This window comes from Grus americana, chromosome 1, assembly GCF_028858705.1.
Source record: "Grus americana isolate bGruAme1 chromosome 1, bGruAme1.mat, whole genome shotgun sequence".
Classification (NCBI taxonomy): Eukaryota; Metazoa; Chordata; class Aves; order Gruiformes; family Gruidae; genus Grus; species Grus americana.
In genome coordinates, this window is record NC_072852.1 from 63,009,015 (window position 1) to 63,023,905 (window position 14,891).

Below are 14,891 nucleotides of genomic sequence, written 5' to 3' on the forward strand. Positions count from 1 at the left end.
GACCTTTTTGAATGAAGCAGTGTTACAGAACCAGTGGCACAAAGTTCTTATTTTAAGGCTACAAGGTACCTTGAAAATTATTACATAAATGTGAACACTGGTAAGGCTGATTTTAAAATCCAGTAAGTAAAGAAAAGGGGAAAAAAAAAAAATAGTGCTATGCCCTCCCCTTGCACCCTGAGCAAAAGGACCAAAGAGGTGTACATCTTGGTATATTTTTTCCTCTTCCTCAGATTTTTAGTCCTTCTTCTTCTTTAGGCCTCATATGGGGAAAATACACAGAAATATATATACCAAAAATGTATCAATAAAAAGTGGATTCTCCTGAAAATCCTTTTCAGATTTTATCTAATCTTCAAAAATTAAATAAATTCTAAGTAGGACTAAGAGAGGGAAAAGATGTTAATATTTTTAGTTTAAGAAAATGCCATTAAGAAAACAGAAAAAGTATCGCATTATTTTTCATTAATCTTTCTAAAATTGGCAGATTCTTTTGTAATTGGCTCAGTATCAACTCACAGATATATTTACAGGCCAAAATATGCACAATGGCACTAATCCTAATTTCTATTATTACAACCATGCCACATTACCAAGCCAAAGAGGGAACCTTTAGGTGTAACAGATAGAACTTGGCCTCTTCACTTCAGAAAATTACTTGCCCCATTGCTTACTCTCCAGCCTTATTATTACGTTACTGCTCACAGTGCTCAAAGAACTAAAAAGCTTTCAAAGAGAGCCCAGAGAGTTCATAGCTAAGATGTCGTGTCTGTTACTACAAACATTAGACTTTCCATTTATTACCAATAAAGCAAGAGATCTTTTAATGCCAATATGAGGTTTGAATGCCCGTCCTAATAGGATGCTGCTGCATGCTTCCCAATACCCTTCCATCTTAGTTAAACGACCTTTCCTATCACTGAGATAGTTGTTATCCTTATGTTACTACTGCCCTGTCTCCAAAAGATCCATGCTTAAGGTGACAGATTAGAAGTCTGCGCTTCTCTGTTCATCAACCAACTTCTGCAAAGCGGACATTTTGCGTCTGTCATCTTAAAATGCTTATTGCCTTTGCCTGGGTATGAACACCAGCTCAGAGGATCTGATAAGGAAACAAGCATCACAGATAATTTTATTTCTAACTACCTTTTTTTCAAAGACTTGAGAAATAAGGCAAGATTTTCTATACCAGTACAAATACAGGTCTGAGAACCTGATTCAGGCATTCACACTTTTTTTTTTCCAATGGTCTCAACATTGCATACTTGAAAAAATGTGTTATGTGGGTCAAAGCATTTCCTGGCATGCATGTTACTGCTGCCACCACAAGTGCCACTTCTTTGTAGTTATTCATCAAAATGCTGATTCCAGAGGAGAAACTGTTCTAAAAGTAACCTGCCATCTTCCCTCAGTTTCAAAGCTAGCCTGTGTATTATGACAGCTGTTTTTCCATCTACATGTCAGTATTAAAAGCTATAACTGAAACCCTGCTGCATTTTAGTATTCACTTTGTTTGGATGGTAAAGCCATTTTAAAGTCAGACAACAACAGTAGTGGAAAAACATTATATTTTCATTTGGGAGACATAGTTAATTTTCAATCTACTTTGAAAGCCACTGAAATGAAAAATGGCTGATGTTTCATAATAAATATGTTGCACTATCCATTTTATAGACTGTAAGTGTGCAGCTTCTAAGAATTTTGCAAATAAAATGTAGCATGTAACTTTTCCTATATGCTAGTAAACTCACTTCAAAGAGGAGAACCTAGGGGTAGCATTGGTGAGGATATTTTGCTTTATTTCCATGAGGAAAAAAAACCCAGAATGCCGGTTTTCTTAGTTCACTGTTACCAATATAAACATTTGTAGCATAAGGCAGGATCCTTAATGGTGGCAGACTCCCGTGAAGTGCTGCAATGACTGTTTTAGTGAAAATCAGTGAGAATTAAAAGGTTCATCCAGAATGAGTACTTCAGGGTGAGAACTAACAACTTAGGGAAAACTAAAAACAAAAAAACGTAGTTTTGGAAAAGCTGGAAGAGGAACAGGCAACAAAACAGCAAAAATTATTAACAACAATAATTAGCAGAATTCTGTTGACATTTCTCTTTCTGTATTTGATCCATGCTAAGGAAGATATTCTATAGTGGTATTAGCAAAATTTGATGAAGACAAGCCAGTGTCCTACTGAACTGATCACGGGAATAGTGACTAGATGATTAATCTCTTCTTACTCATTTAGTATTGCATTTCTGACTAAGAACACCTAGAATGGCAGATTCCTAACAAAGACACTTCTTCATTATGAATACTTTGCTATTAACAAGTTTGGCTTGTCAGTGATGATAAATTTTAGTTTGGCTCAGTGTTGTTACTTGGTGGTAGTAAAATTAATTGAACAATTACTAGTACTGCTTGGGGTTTTTTTACATTCTGAAAATAATAGTTCAACTCATCCATTCAGAACCCAATCCAAAACCAGTATAAATTAATAAGTTCTATGTGAGCTCAAGTTTTGTGATCCTTTGCCAGTTTCCGATTTATTTTATGTTTAGTAGATACTGGAGGCAAACAGAAAGGTTATATATAGAATAGTATTTTATATAGCAAATCATTAAAAAACCCCACAAAACTACTGTAATGCACCAAATCAGCTTTCATTTTCTTTCTGTCCATCAGAAAAGCAGACAAAAAGCAAAACTTTAATTACTTTTTAAATTTTAGAGATTACCTTTCTTTTTTTGCAGGGGGGAGGGGGGTGGTTGCTTAAATAGCAGCTAATGCAGTGGTAGGGCTGCATACACATGCCTCCCCTTTCTCAGGAAGATTTTTTATTTTTGGCTTTTCTTCGGACAACAGACATGATTTCAGTTAACTAAGAATTTTACTTCTGATGAGGATTATGAGGATATGGAGAGTCACTTAACAATTCTGCCTCTAGTCTGGTACAGAATGTGCAAAGACTTGGGCCCAGCTAATATTTACCAGCATGGCAAATAAGGACATCAAATTGAAAGATATATGCCACACCCATCGCTGCTGCTGGAAACTGGCCTGTGCATGGAACAACAGTGAACTGAGGGCATTATTCATTCCAAAGCCCTCTCGATTTGCCTGGCACATCACCCAGTCTCTTTTTGAAAATACAAATTATTTGGCTGCAGCTCCTGCAGTGAACCCACAGTTTTTATCCTCCTAAAGGCCTTATCCAACAAAAACCTTACATATCTAATATAGCATTTATGCAAAATGTAGGTAAGAGTCCCACTCAGCAATTTTGAAAACCTCTGACCACTGGGTACCAAAGCCCAGGAGGCTCCATAAATCCTGCAGTTACAACTCTGAAGTTCCCTGACCCCTGCTTTTGCAAATGTCCTTGTTCCGAAAGAAAGAAAATCTTCAGTACCTTCTGTATGTCTGAGCTCATCCAGGTTCCAGTATGCAGATGTTTCCTCTGCCAAGATCAGCAACGACAGCAATCAAAGTGTTTATGCCTAGAACAGGGAATTTAATGTACAGAGGTTTTGTATAGTTATGTTCTCTGTGCACGGGCAGAAGGGCTCTAACATTTCCAGCATTCAGGATAACTGTTTTCCCAGTAATGTAAGTTTTGTGGTCATACAGTGTATTAAAACCTATCTGGAATAATTTTTTTTTTCTATACCTTCAGGAAGTGCATTTGAAGAATACAAGTAGAGGGAACACAGGAAACAGAAACTACAGAATGTAAGAACATGCCATCCACAAGAACGAAGAATGAATGTGCCATCTGCAGGATACTTTGCTGTAAATAAATTATTTGTTAAACATTGGAAGACTTAAAAAAACCTATGGTTTAATAAGCTTGATGCAATCTCAACCAATGGGCATTCTCCCAGTGAACAATGCAACTAAACATTCCAATATTAAGTCTTTAGAGAACAGAACATTTTAACCAGCCCAGAGCTAAAAATTTCTGTGGTTGATAGATTACTGTTAACCTGTTTTAAATGTCCTGCACAAAATCTCTTAAAGTCCTGTGCCCCTCAAAAGCCTACAAATTTATGGGCCTTTGATGGATCCAATTGCACTAAATTAACCTATGAACACTGGCTGCTGGAGTCATTCATCAGCCTTGTCTAAGTGGTGGTTTTTTTATTTGCACTTCTATACAAGCAACAGGCTGTTTGTTTTACAGTGTCTGATAACATTGTTTGTCTACCCCTTCATATTTGCACAGTTTGACATTCCCAGTAACAGCAGCAGTAAGGTAACATATACAGTTTTAAACATCCATTAATTCCATCTGTGGCATTTTGACAGAATATGGGTTATAGATGCATTTGTTTTAAGACAGTTTTATTTTTTCCTTCTCTTGCAAAGATGCAGTTTATTGCTATTTGTGAGACAAAAGATTTTTAAAAGCAGTTAAAGCATACATAGGCTCTCAAACCATTAATGATTCTTCCAGGTAATTATTTTGCAACAGTATAGGTAACTTCTTTCTTCCTCCATATAATGCAGTATGTAAAATTTAGCATATCAATAATACACATATATCAAACAGTATGTAAAAATCTCTGTTTTATAGTACAACGGTGCTATTTTATAGTTTGTTACATGAAAGGGTCTGGCCAAAACGGTAATAGGTAAAAGCAAATATGGAAAGATCAAGCCAAAGATCAAATAACAAAACAGTTTTAAAAATATTCAGTTTAAATGAACTAAAACAGCTTCAGATTACAACATGGAAATAACTTTCCCATATTCAAAAGAAAATTCAGATACTTGTTTCCTTTTAGATGTTTGAATGGTGGTGGTTTCACTTACAGTCACGTGGAACACAAATTCACAGATGCCTAGGCCCGGAGAAGGCCTCAAATTTGAAAAACAGCCCTCAAATGCCTTCAAAGGGTAGCCCATCAGGGCCTAAGTCTTTCTGAAACATCAGCACTCTATTCAAATGTAACAGAGGATTACTCAAGTTCTCTGCCATTTTAATTCTTTCCACAATCAGATGTGACTAAGTTGACTGTCAATTAGGCTGCTGCATCTCTCTGTACATCAGAAAAGGTAAGCTAATCACCAAATTACAGCGTAGAAAGAGTCCCCAAGAAGAGATGAACCTTCGAACTGCTGCTTACAATAGCCTTTCACGCACTCTTGTGGGAGACATATACTTCTGGATAATCTCTGCCATGTAATCTTGATAGCTACTGCACTGATTCTACCTTGACTAACACTGTGTCCTATGCTCCATTTTTGTAAGTCAACTCAGTACTAGATCGGCCATGCAGCGAAGGGGGATAGGCAGCCAACAGCGTCCCAAGGTGAGCAATAAACTTCTCTCTGAAAGAAGGGAAGAGAAGGCAGGGGACAACGCACTGTTCCACCCTGTCCAGAACTGCAACGTGGTTCCACTCAACTTCTTCCCCCCATCACCCTGTACGCAGTAAACTCAGACAAGGGATGAAGTATCCCTTGGTCAGCCCCAAAGAGGACAGGGAGCATACTGTATGAAGGGAGCAATTAGGGAGATGTTAGATTAGATCTGTAAAGGAAGTATCTCTCTTCAAAGGCTCAAATCTGCCTTACTTTCTACTACATCTGTGGGAGTAGATGGCTGAACTATTGATTAAAACACGAGAAGAATCTCTGCAGACTGCATATTGTACGGCTCCTCAATAGTTTCTTGTGAAACAGACAGGAAAGGTAGGTCTTAAAAGTCTAGCAAATTATTATAGTTCCTTTTTTATTCCCACAGAAAATTTGGGTTTCGTTTTTTTTTCAAAGGAAAGTGTGATGTGTTCCTATGCAATCCTTTAAACCCTCTGCTTTCTGCGAGATGCACGTTTATAGGCGCAATAGGCTGCCATCACAATGTAAAAGCAGAACAGTAAATGAATAAAAAGAACATGCCACAGCTGTCACTGACTGAGATAGTTATGTTGAAAAAGTACAGAGAAACAGATGGGAAACTAACCTAAATTATTTACCACCAATTCAATAAACAGAGGTAGCAATTCTGATATCTATCACAGCTCATACAGGACATTTTTTGGTGGAGGGGATGGAGAGGGAAGTATTTTTACTTCAGTGGCTGTTAAGAATTCTGAAATGCATTCTAAGAATAATCCGTTATTGTGATGTCACAGACATAATACATACTTCATGTCCTATGATTCTTTCTATCTCTTACCTCCTCTGAAGTTCTAAGGGGAGGAGGGAGGAAAGATGTGAGCGCAAAAAGCAATTTGCAGATCTCTGTGGTGGCAAGTTTCTTTGTAGATAACATTTTACAGATGCATTGTTAACATAAATTAATAACCACACATCATTGTGCTATTTAATTCCTGTAAATTAATTCACATTTTGGTCTTATCTTGGGATTCATGCACTCACATTCATGCCACCATATTTCTCCTGTTGAGAAATCATAATTCGAAAATGTCATTCACAGACAGCAATATCTAACATCAGAGCTTGGCAACTGTCTAAACAAATTAGACCAATTCTTGAAAGAAAATACAATAAATATGAATAGCTACAAGCTTCAAAGGCAACACTTTTCTTTACTGGTGAATAAATGATATCATAAAATGGAGAGTAGCTCCACCACTGTAGAGGTGAGAAATGCATGGAGGGGAAATGCACAGTTTTGTAAGAAATCTCCAGTCATATGGCAGGGAGCACATGATATACCAGTCAGTGTGAAAGATAAAGGGCTGCATTAGCTTAATAATCTCAATAAATCCGCTACTTAAAGAAGTTGAAGCATGAGCCAAAACATCTCTCTCCCAAAAGTACAAAGCAGTCTGACTTGAAAAACTTCTAATTAGAGAAATTGAAGGGTTCAGCTGGATTTTCAAAAGCACTCCAGATATTTAGGAACAGGGCCCCAGTGGATGCCATTATCATAAATCACTTAAGTGGTAAGGAAAATTCCACTCCCCATCCTTCCATATCATGTAAATCACATGAAAGAAGTCACATATTTTTGCATTCTAGAATAGACATAAAACTCCAATTATTACACAGAATGTCACTGAAGTTAATACATCTCTTTTATCAAGGTAGCGAAATTTGAGCCTCATCTCCGTAGCAACAATAATTAATCATTAAGAGTTTAAATGGAAAATGAATAAATTCTATATTCTGCCCAAAATGTACTTTACAAACCTACACTTAGATTTGTGTGAAAGACTTGTATGAGGCTCACTTGTACCATTCAGTCAAGAGAGAAAAGAAAATCAAATAACGGGATATTGCATTCAGTCCCTGTAGATACATTAAAGGCGGCACCTTTTGCCCAAGACAGATCACAGCGTCAATCCCTTTTTTAAGATTAAAGAATGAATAAAGGGTAGGCTTTCTTTACAGAAATGAATTCCATACAAAACTAGTAGCTATGTTCAGTTGTCCCATGAGCCAGTTGTTGACTTAGTATCAGTGGTTAAAGTTGATTAATGAAGACTCCAGGCCAAGCACTGAGTCTTCTTGGTTCTCCATTTTAACAAGCAAGTGCGTGATAAGACAAGTTCAGAGAAGTGTATGCATATTTACTTTACCTGTTACTGATTTGGCCAACAATGCCAAAGTGGTGCTATTGTTTTGTTTAAGAAAGTACTTGACTAAAATATAAAAGAAAGCATAAATATTTTTTTAATGTATGAAAATGACAATTATATAGGTATGGTTATTAAAATAGAAATACAACTAGCCATAACTTTTCAACTTTTTGTCACTGAGCAATGGCAAAGAAATCTTAAATCAATGGAGATGGGGCAGGAATAAGAGTCAAAATGCCACAAAAATTCATAGACTTGAAATGCAATTCTGAATCTTTACTCCAAGTCAGAAATATAGATGAAGAAAAGCATTTAAAGTCAGGGAACAATGGATATGACTGAAAGCCTGTTCATATTAATGAGAGTCCTATATCATACCAAAGATTTTTAAGCCACAATCTAGCCTGAAATCAGTGTAGAGTTTGGCTTAAAGTCAGTGGCATGATATGATGGAGACTTTCATTAAGCACATGTTTTTATTTTTACCTGATTACCTTCTCACTCATGCCATGCCCCCCAAAAGTCAATATTCTTTGGAAAAAAAAAAACAAACCAAAACCACAAAAAATGCATCTGATTTTAACAAGGAACAAAGAAATAAATATTCCTAACATGAAACTGATTTTTAATTCTCATCAGTTCCAAATTGTGAGAAAAAGTTGAAATGTATGGCTAACAGTCTGTGATTTTTGTTTTTATTTTTTTTTTTTTAAACTTTATGTGGTCACTATGAACATCCTAATGTGCACAATTTCACATTTCATTGTTTTGTTTTGAAATGATGGTAAGTTAAGCCCAAATAGAGATTCTTGGAACCTATAGGCTAGATAGAATACTTATGTTCTGATGAAGGTATAATCAATATATTTAAAATGTTTTATTTTTAGTCTGAAAAGGAATAGTAATAATTTATTTGGGGACTCAACCTATACTGGGCCCTCTTTTAAGGATACTGTTCAGTGCAAACAAGTCTTCCAAATGCCAAACTTCTCTTCAAACCCAACATTCATTCCTCCCTCCCCCTTCCCCCAGCAAACCTAGTTAAAACACTATTACAATATAATTTTATTGTTTGTCTCTTTGTTTTGTTGGGGGTTGTTTTGATTTGATTCACTTTGCTTTCATTTGGGGGGCAGGGGTAAGGAGGAGGAGATGAGGCTTTCAACCGATAAAGAATTTTTCCTCTTGGGTATAATCCACGAAAAATAAAGAATTTGCCTTGATGAGATTACTAATTATCCAATTCATGTGTGGAAGTAGCATTAAGTAAAGCAACTAGATTAAAGTTGTCTTGAAAGAAGGAAAAAAGTTATTAACACAAAGTTTTTACTCATTCAAATCCTACACTATACATTTTGCTTCTCACAGCATTGGAATATTCTACTGGACTATAACTGTCTGAACACACAGTATCTGATATATATAAATCTTCTTTGATTTTTTACATGAAGGGTGTTATGGGAATATCTGAAACTTGATTACATATAGTACAGTATAGAGATACCAGTCTAGCAGAGACCAAAACAAGAAGGACCTCCTTGATGCTTACATTAGGAAATCTTATACTAGTTGCATAAAGTATGTGTGTATCTATATATAGATATATACATATATAGGCATATATATGTATATGTGTATATATATACACAGTTATAATGTGTGTATGTGTGTGTGTGTGTGTGTGTGCACACGTGTATATTATGCTTTTTTTCTTTTTCCTCTCAAGTAAAATTTGAACTTCTTGCTTTTAACACATTATTTCTCATGGATGATATTCAATAATCCAATTGGAATTTAATTTTAGAAGAACATTGTATAAGATGGGTGTCACAAGTTAGATCCTATCTTTGTTTTTCACACCTAAAGAAATGACCTAATTTTTAAATCATAAGACACTTTGCTATCATCAGGCAAATCTATGTATCTGCTTAAGTATAGATACAAAATATTAACTGAGGGCCTTATTATGAAAACTTTCATTTAAAAATTTTGTTTTATTTCATTCTTCTCCAGATAAAAAAATCTCACTTAACAGAAGTGTAAGCATTCCTTCAAAATAAGAATAATGGGTAAAATAAACAGAGAAGAATGAAAATACCTGTCATTTAATAATATCACCTCAATTATTAAGTTTTAATTAGACCTTTTTTGTAAGAATAATTCATGCCTCTCTATAGGACCCTTAACTATTTCAGAAGTGGAAAGACTTTGCACTGTAAATTCCTATATCCCAAATTATTTATAATAACTTTTGATTTCTCTGTATTCTTCAGCAACTTTTTATTTTGCCAGCTTGGCTCAGAAAAGTCATAAAAAGCATCAACATGATACTTCTGCTGCTAAACATTCTTTCCCACAAATATTTAACATACATACACCCACCTACAATATTTACATATTCACACTAGACTGAAGTTCTTAAGAAACAGCACAATTACAGTTGGGATATTATTTCTTTTTCTGCATTTTAAAGGTATGAACCATTTTTTTAACTAAATCAAAGGCATTCGATCTTACTGTATTTTACATTCATTAGTATCATCTCATTCCTCTAAAGCAACAACAAAATACCTGCAGAACAAAAAGGACACTATCTTGATAAATAAGATCATGCTTCACATACTCGTGTTAGAGAAAAAGGTTTAACCAGATAACTATATTTACATCTGATTCAATGAAATTCATATTTTGTAATGAAATATTTAGCTTTGTAAATTTTAAAATCAAATGAATGTTCCACTCTTCCTGGTTCACTGGCATTAACCTGGTTTACGGTATGAAAAAGCTCACTTTAGCAATGATCAGACAAAGGATCCAAGACCAATAGACTAAAGTGCTACCAGTGAAAGAAGTACAATGTCCTTATTTTGTGCACAGGGATGAATTCTATCTTAATTTTTTTTTCTTTTTTAGATTAGAATTTCAAATCAAGTGCATATAAAAACTGCATAAGAATTATAATACTTTTCATTATTTCCATTTAGAGACAAGTTTGAATATAATAAAGCACGTGCAAGTTATGCTGCATGATACAGTATATAAATCTTACCTTTTAATTTATTACCATTTCTAAGGAATTAGTTCAACTGAATTCTATAGAAATCCTGTGCAAGATGAAAAAACAATTGTTAAAAGTGTATAATAATAACAGTTGCCTGATTAAACTGAGTCTCATCAAACATGAGTCATAAAATGCTCTACTGAAAGCATACTGGTACTTTGTAATGTTCTGAACAGCTTCACCTGTGGTCTGATACTTCACGTTGCTTTTATCAGGATGTGATGGTTCTGTGTTATAGTTTCTTAATCCTTGGAGTCTTTGGGTTGAATATTAAACATGTTTATCAAGCCTCAGGATTTTAGGAAACAAGTTAAAGTAGAAGAAGCAGCACCACCTGCTGCTGATAATCAAATCATACATGAGCTTTCTCTCCTCCCAAATTATCTGCAAAGCCACTCAGAAGTGCTAAATGAAGAGATCAATAGCACTTGGTTTTCAGGAGGACACCCTTTCCAACAGGAATATTAACTGTCTTCCCTTTCTTCACTGTTGGACTTCAGTTGGTATCCTGGCTAAGACTGGGGTTTCCATGATGCAAGCATGAATGTGGATACATGAATTTCTGATTTCACTACTGAATAATGCTACTATTAACATTTCAAGTCATTATAACCAAACAGTGACAAGTGTTAAATGTTCGTTCACTAAAAACCATTTAAACTCTCTATTAAAGTTCTAACTGGATTTATTCTTTCTTTTTTTATTTTCTTGTGCTTACTCATAGTACAATGTCACTACTTGATGACAAATAATATTTCATACTGTGTATGTAACATCATTGTGTTGCAGAATCCCCCAAATACCTCAACAATGTCTTTGTTGCGCTATTCTCCCCATTTAGCACTTATAAGCTTTTCTAGTAACAACCAATAAATCAAAAAACGAAGCTCTTAATATGTACAAACATTAAAAAAATCAAGAATTTTTGCTAGTTTGCAGTTCATGTAATGCCATCTTGACCATTCTCTTCCCCTCTCTCTACAAGCTGTCTAGAACAGTAAACTTTGCTCCATAAATAATAGTGTATTCATGCTTTTAAAGGCTTTTATATGCATTTATGGTAGGTAAAGGTTGGAAGAGGTAGTTGACTGATTTTCACTTTTATCTACTTTGATTTCAGTAAAGGGCTTTGTCACTCTGTATACATAAAGGCTAATGCACCCTTTGGTTTGTAGAATGTACTGAAATGTTTGCAACCCTCTTGGTATCAGGTCCAAAATGTGAAGCATTACTGTTAAGAGGGTATCTTTCTAATGTATTTGTATGTATAGTTTACACCTCTGTGAGGTCTAATAAAGGATTATGGTTAATAAAAAAATGCGTTGAAAATTCCTCATCCACCTAGATTTTGCAGTAATTTGCATTCTTCCTAGCTCTTCCTTGGCATATACATTTCAATTCTCAGAATACACCAAAATCAGGACATACCTTAACAGGATGAGCAGGCTTCACTCCTGAGGTAGGACTGACATGGAGAGTTAGCTAGTGGCTCAAGAGCCTTGATAAAATGAAGTGTCAGCAGAAGGAATTATGGAACCTATAGATAAAATTAATAGTAATGAATAAACAGGAACAGACTGTATTTACCCACAGATGAAGATATCTGAACTCTGGTATACAGCCACTCACTGAAAAGCTCCTTGCTATATAAGAACTAGGTGGTAGCTAATGTATACTGACTCTTCCAAAGATATCCAAGGGACATTTAAAGAACTACAAACTACTATGCCTTATATCTCTATCACTTAAATTGTTCTCAAGAACAGAATCTGTGGGTATGTGAATAAATATTATATGATAAACATGGTATCTTGCAGGAAAAGAAAGATGGTTGTTGTGGAGTTAAGACTCAGAAATCTGTTGGGAGTTCTTTGGAGGAAAGGACAAGCATGTAGTCAAGGAAGATCAGAGTGATCTTGGATTTCCAAAATTCTTGTAAATTAGGTCCCTCATCCAAAGTTCTTAAAACCACTAAACTGTCATGGAACGAGAGGGAAGTTCTTCATATGTGCACACAGCTGATTAAAAAGCAGAAAAGATAAATCAGGAGGGATCGCATACGTGAAATCCTGATGCAATCTGTTCTAGCACCCATATTCTTCAACGCTTTCCTGAATGAGCTGGAGAAAGGATGAATGGTAAAAACACAAAGTTTATGGGCGATAGTAAGGCAATCAGGTCGATCAGGCATGGTTACGCCTTGGTAAATCCATGCTGGCTGTTCCCTTGCCGTCTTGTCTTTCAGGTTCTTGTAAACAGGTTCCAGGAAGATTGTTTTCTATAATTTTACAGGTACTGAGGCCAACTTCCGTCTCCACAGATCCTGGCCCTCTCAGATGGGTGCAATGTTTGTATTTTCAGTCACTAAGCTCCCACACTTGCCATAACCTTTCTAATATGATAACAGGCTCACAACAACACTGCATAAATCCCTCATCACCCTCATATGTATTCTACGTGGTTCCAAGAACGTCTGTGTCTCCACTTAAGTGCTCCATAATTCCATCTTCTTTTGTTGTGGGCAATGCTTCACTCTGCCAGTGAACTCATGGTTCTGGGAGGCCTGAGGACAGCCTTACCACTGCAAGCGCAAATAGACACAACAAGGCCTCTAGCCCAGGAAGTCCCCAAATTGTTAATCAACGGAGTGTAGGAAAGTCTCACTACATGTTGCCCTGTTCTAGCCTTTTTCCTTAGATATTGATTTTGCCTACAGTGCAAAACTGTTTCCTGGACTGGTTTCCCCATCTGATCTTTACTCTGACTTCTTGTATTTTTATCCTGCTGACATAGCAGTCATTCTAGACTCTAAGTGCACGATCTCTAAGTGCACAATCCCTAAAGTAATAGCCTTCATAAAAAATTCACAGCCAATAATTTTCAGACCTGCACTGTCTTATTGTAAAACTTGAGCAATTTATGGAGATTTCAGTTTAAAAATAATCACCCAACAATAATAAACATATTTTCATTCTTACTTTCTGATGATGAGATCCAGTTAACAGAAACCACAACAACTTGTGGATTTGCCAATGCGGCCAAGGAACATTTCAACAATCCATTCATTTGTAAACTTAATCACAATTTTTCAAAGTTTTTAATCATATGTATTGCATATATTACCGTAAGTTTTCAATCTTGTGTGAACAACATGTACTTGTTAATAAATACAACTGTATAGTAAGCTATACTAACACAATCAAAATAAGAACACTTCACCAGGATTAAGAAAATGTCTAAGAACTTACTAATAGTTCAGAAAAAATCAAAACTTTAGTGGCCAGCTCCTTTCTTCAATTGTGCACTTCCTCAGATGCAGATAATTTAATTTATAGAACCTTTTGATCAAAGAGCTGTTGCAGATTAACCAAGCCTGGATATTGACTTATTCAGAAATTATTCTATTTAGTGCCCTAACTTGGAACTCATTTTGGATCACAGCTAAAGAGAAAAATCAGTCTAAAAATCCATTGCTACTTGAAGGCCAGCAGGACTTCTGGAAGCTTACTGAAAATTAGGACTATCAACAGCAGCTGTTAAAAATGTCATGGAAGAAATTCTTATTTTATTAGTGCAAAATTGACATTGTGTGTGGAGATCTAAACTGATTTTTTTTTTTACTTGGGCAACTTCATTCAGCTATGTGCAGTTTCATCCTGTATTTTCATCCTGTTTTACACTTGGTTAAAAATACCTTTATTTACACATTATTGCCTTAATTTTGGCTTACAACCTTATATTTTTTTGCTTATTATATCTCTTGTATATACTTTTTAGACAAAGTTGATTAGTGGTGATTCTAAGCCAATCTTTCATCTCTGTGAAAAGGAATTACCTCTGAGAAGTATGTTTTACCAACTGAGAGGATGACAGAGCAATTAACATTCATAACAGTTTGCACATGTTGCACTATGCATCCGTGGTACACAGATTTTCTGCTGGCTTTCTGAAAAGTCATTTGTCATCTCTATATTTTGACAACCAAAACATTGAAAAGAAATTGAACAGAACAGGAAGAAAAGTGTTAGTCAAACTGAGATAAAACAAAGATTAAAGCAGGATTTCCAGATTACCACTGGGTTGGTTTTGTTTGTTTGGGGAGTGCTTGAACTTGACCTTAAATACAACCATTTCAGTTAAAATGCACTGTCTTTGGACCAGACTCCAAGCCCTCCAGGACTCAGCTTCTCAGCATGTGCTTTCTCCACTAAGTAATGTTTTCACTCTCTTTGTTTGCTTTTTCCTTCTGTTCCATATATCACCTGCTCTTGCTACATAGTGA

At 35.5% G+C, this 14,891-nt stretch overlaps 1 protein-coding gene across 1 annotated transcript in view; it reads left to right on the forward strand.

The window, feature by feature from the left end:
• Positions 1–11,897, forward strand: part of IGF1 (insulin like growth factor 1) — a 55,541-nt gene extending 43,644 nt beyond the window's left edge. Inside the window, exon 4 of the mRNA XM_054803429.1 lies at positions 3,672–11,897. Coding sequence (XP_054659404.1) covers positions 3,672–3,731 — 60 coding nt within the window. The 3' untranslated portion in view covers positions 3,732–11,897. The remainder of the gene's footprint in view (positions 1–3,671) is intronic.
• Positions 11,898–14,891: the final 2,994 nt, after the last annotated feature.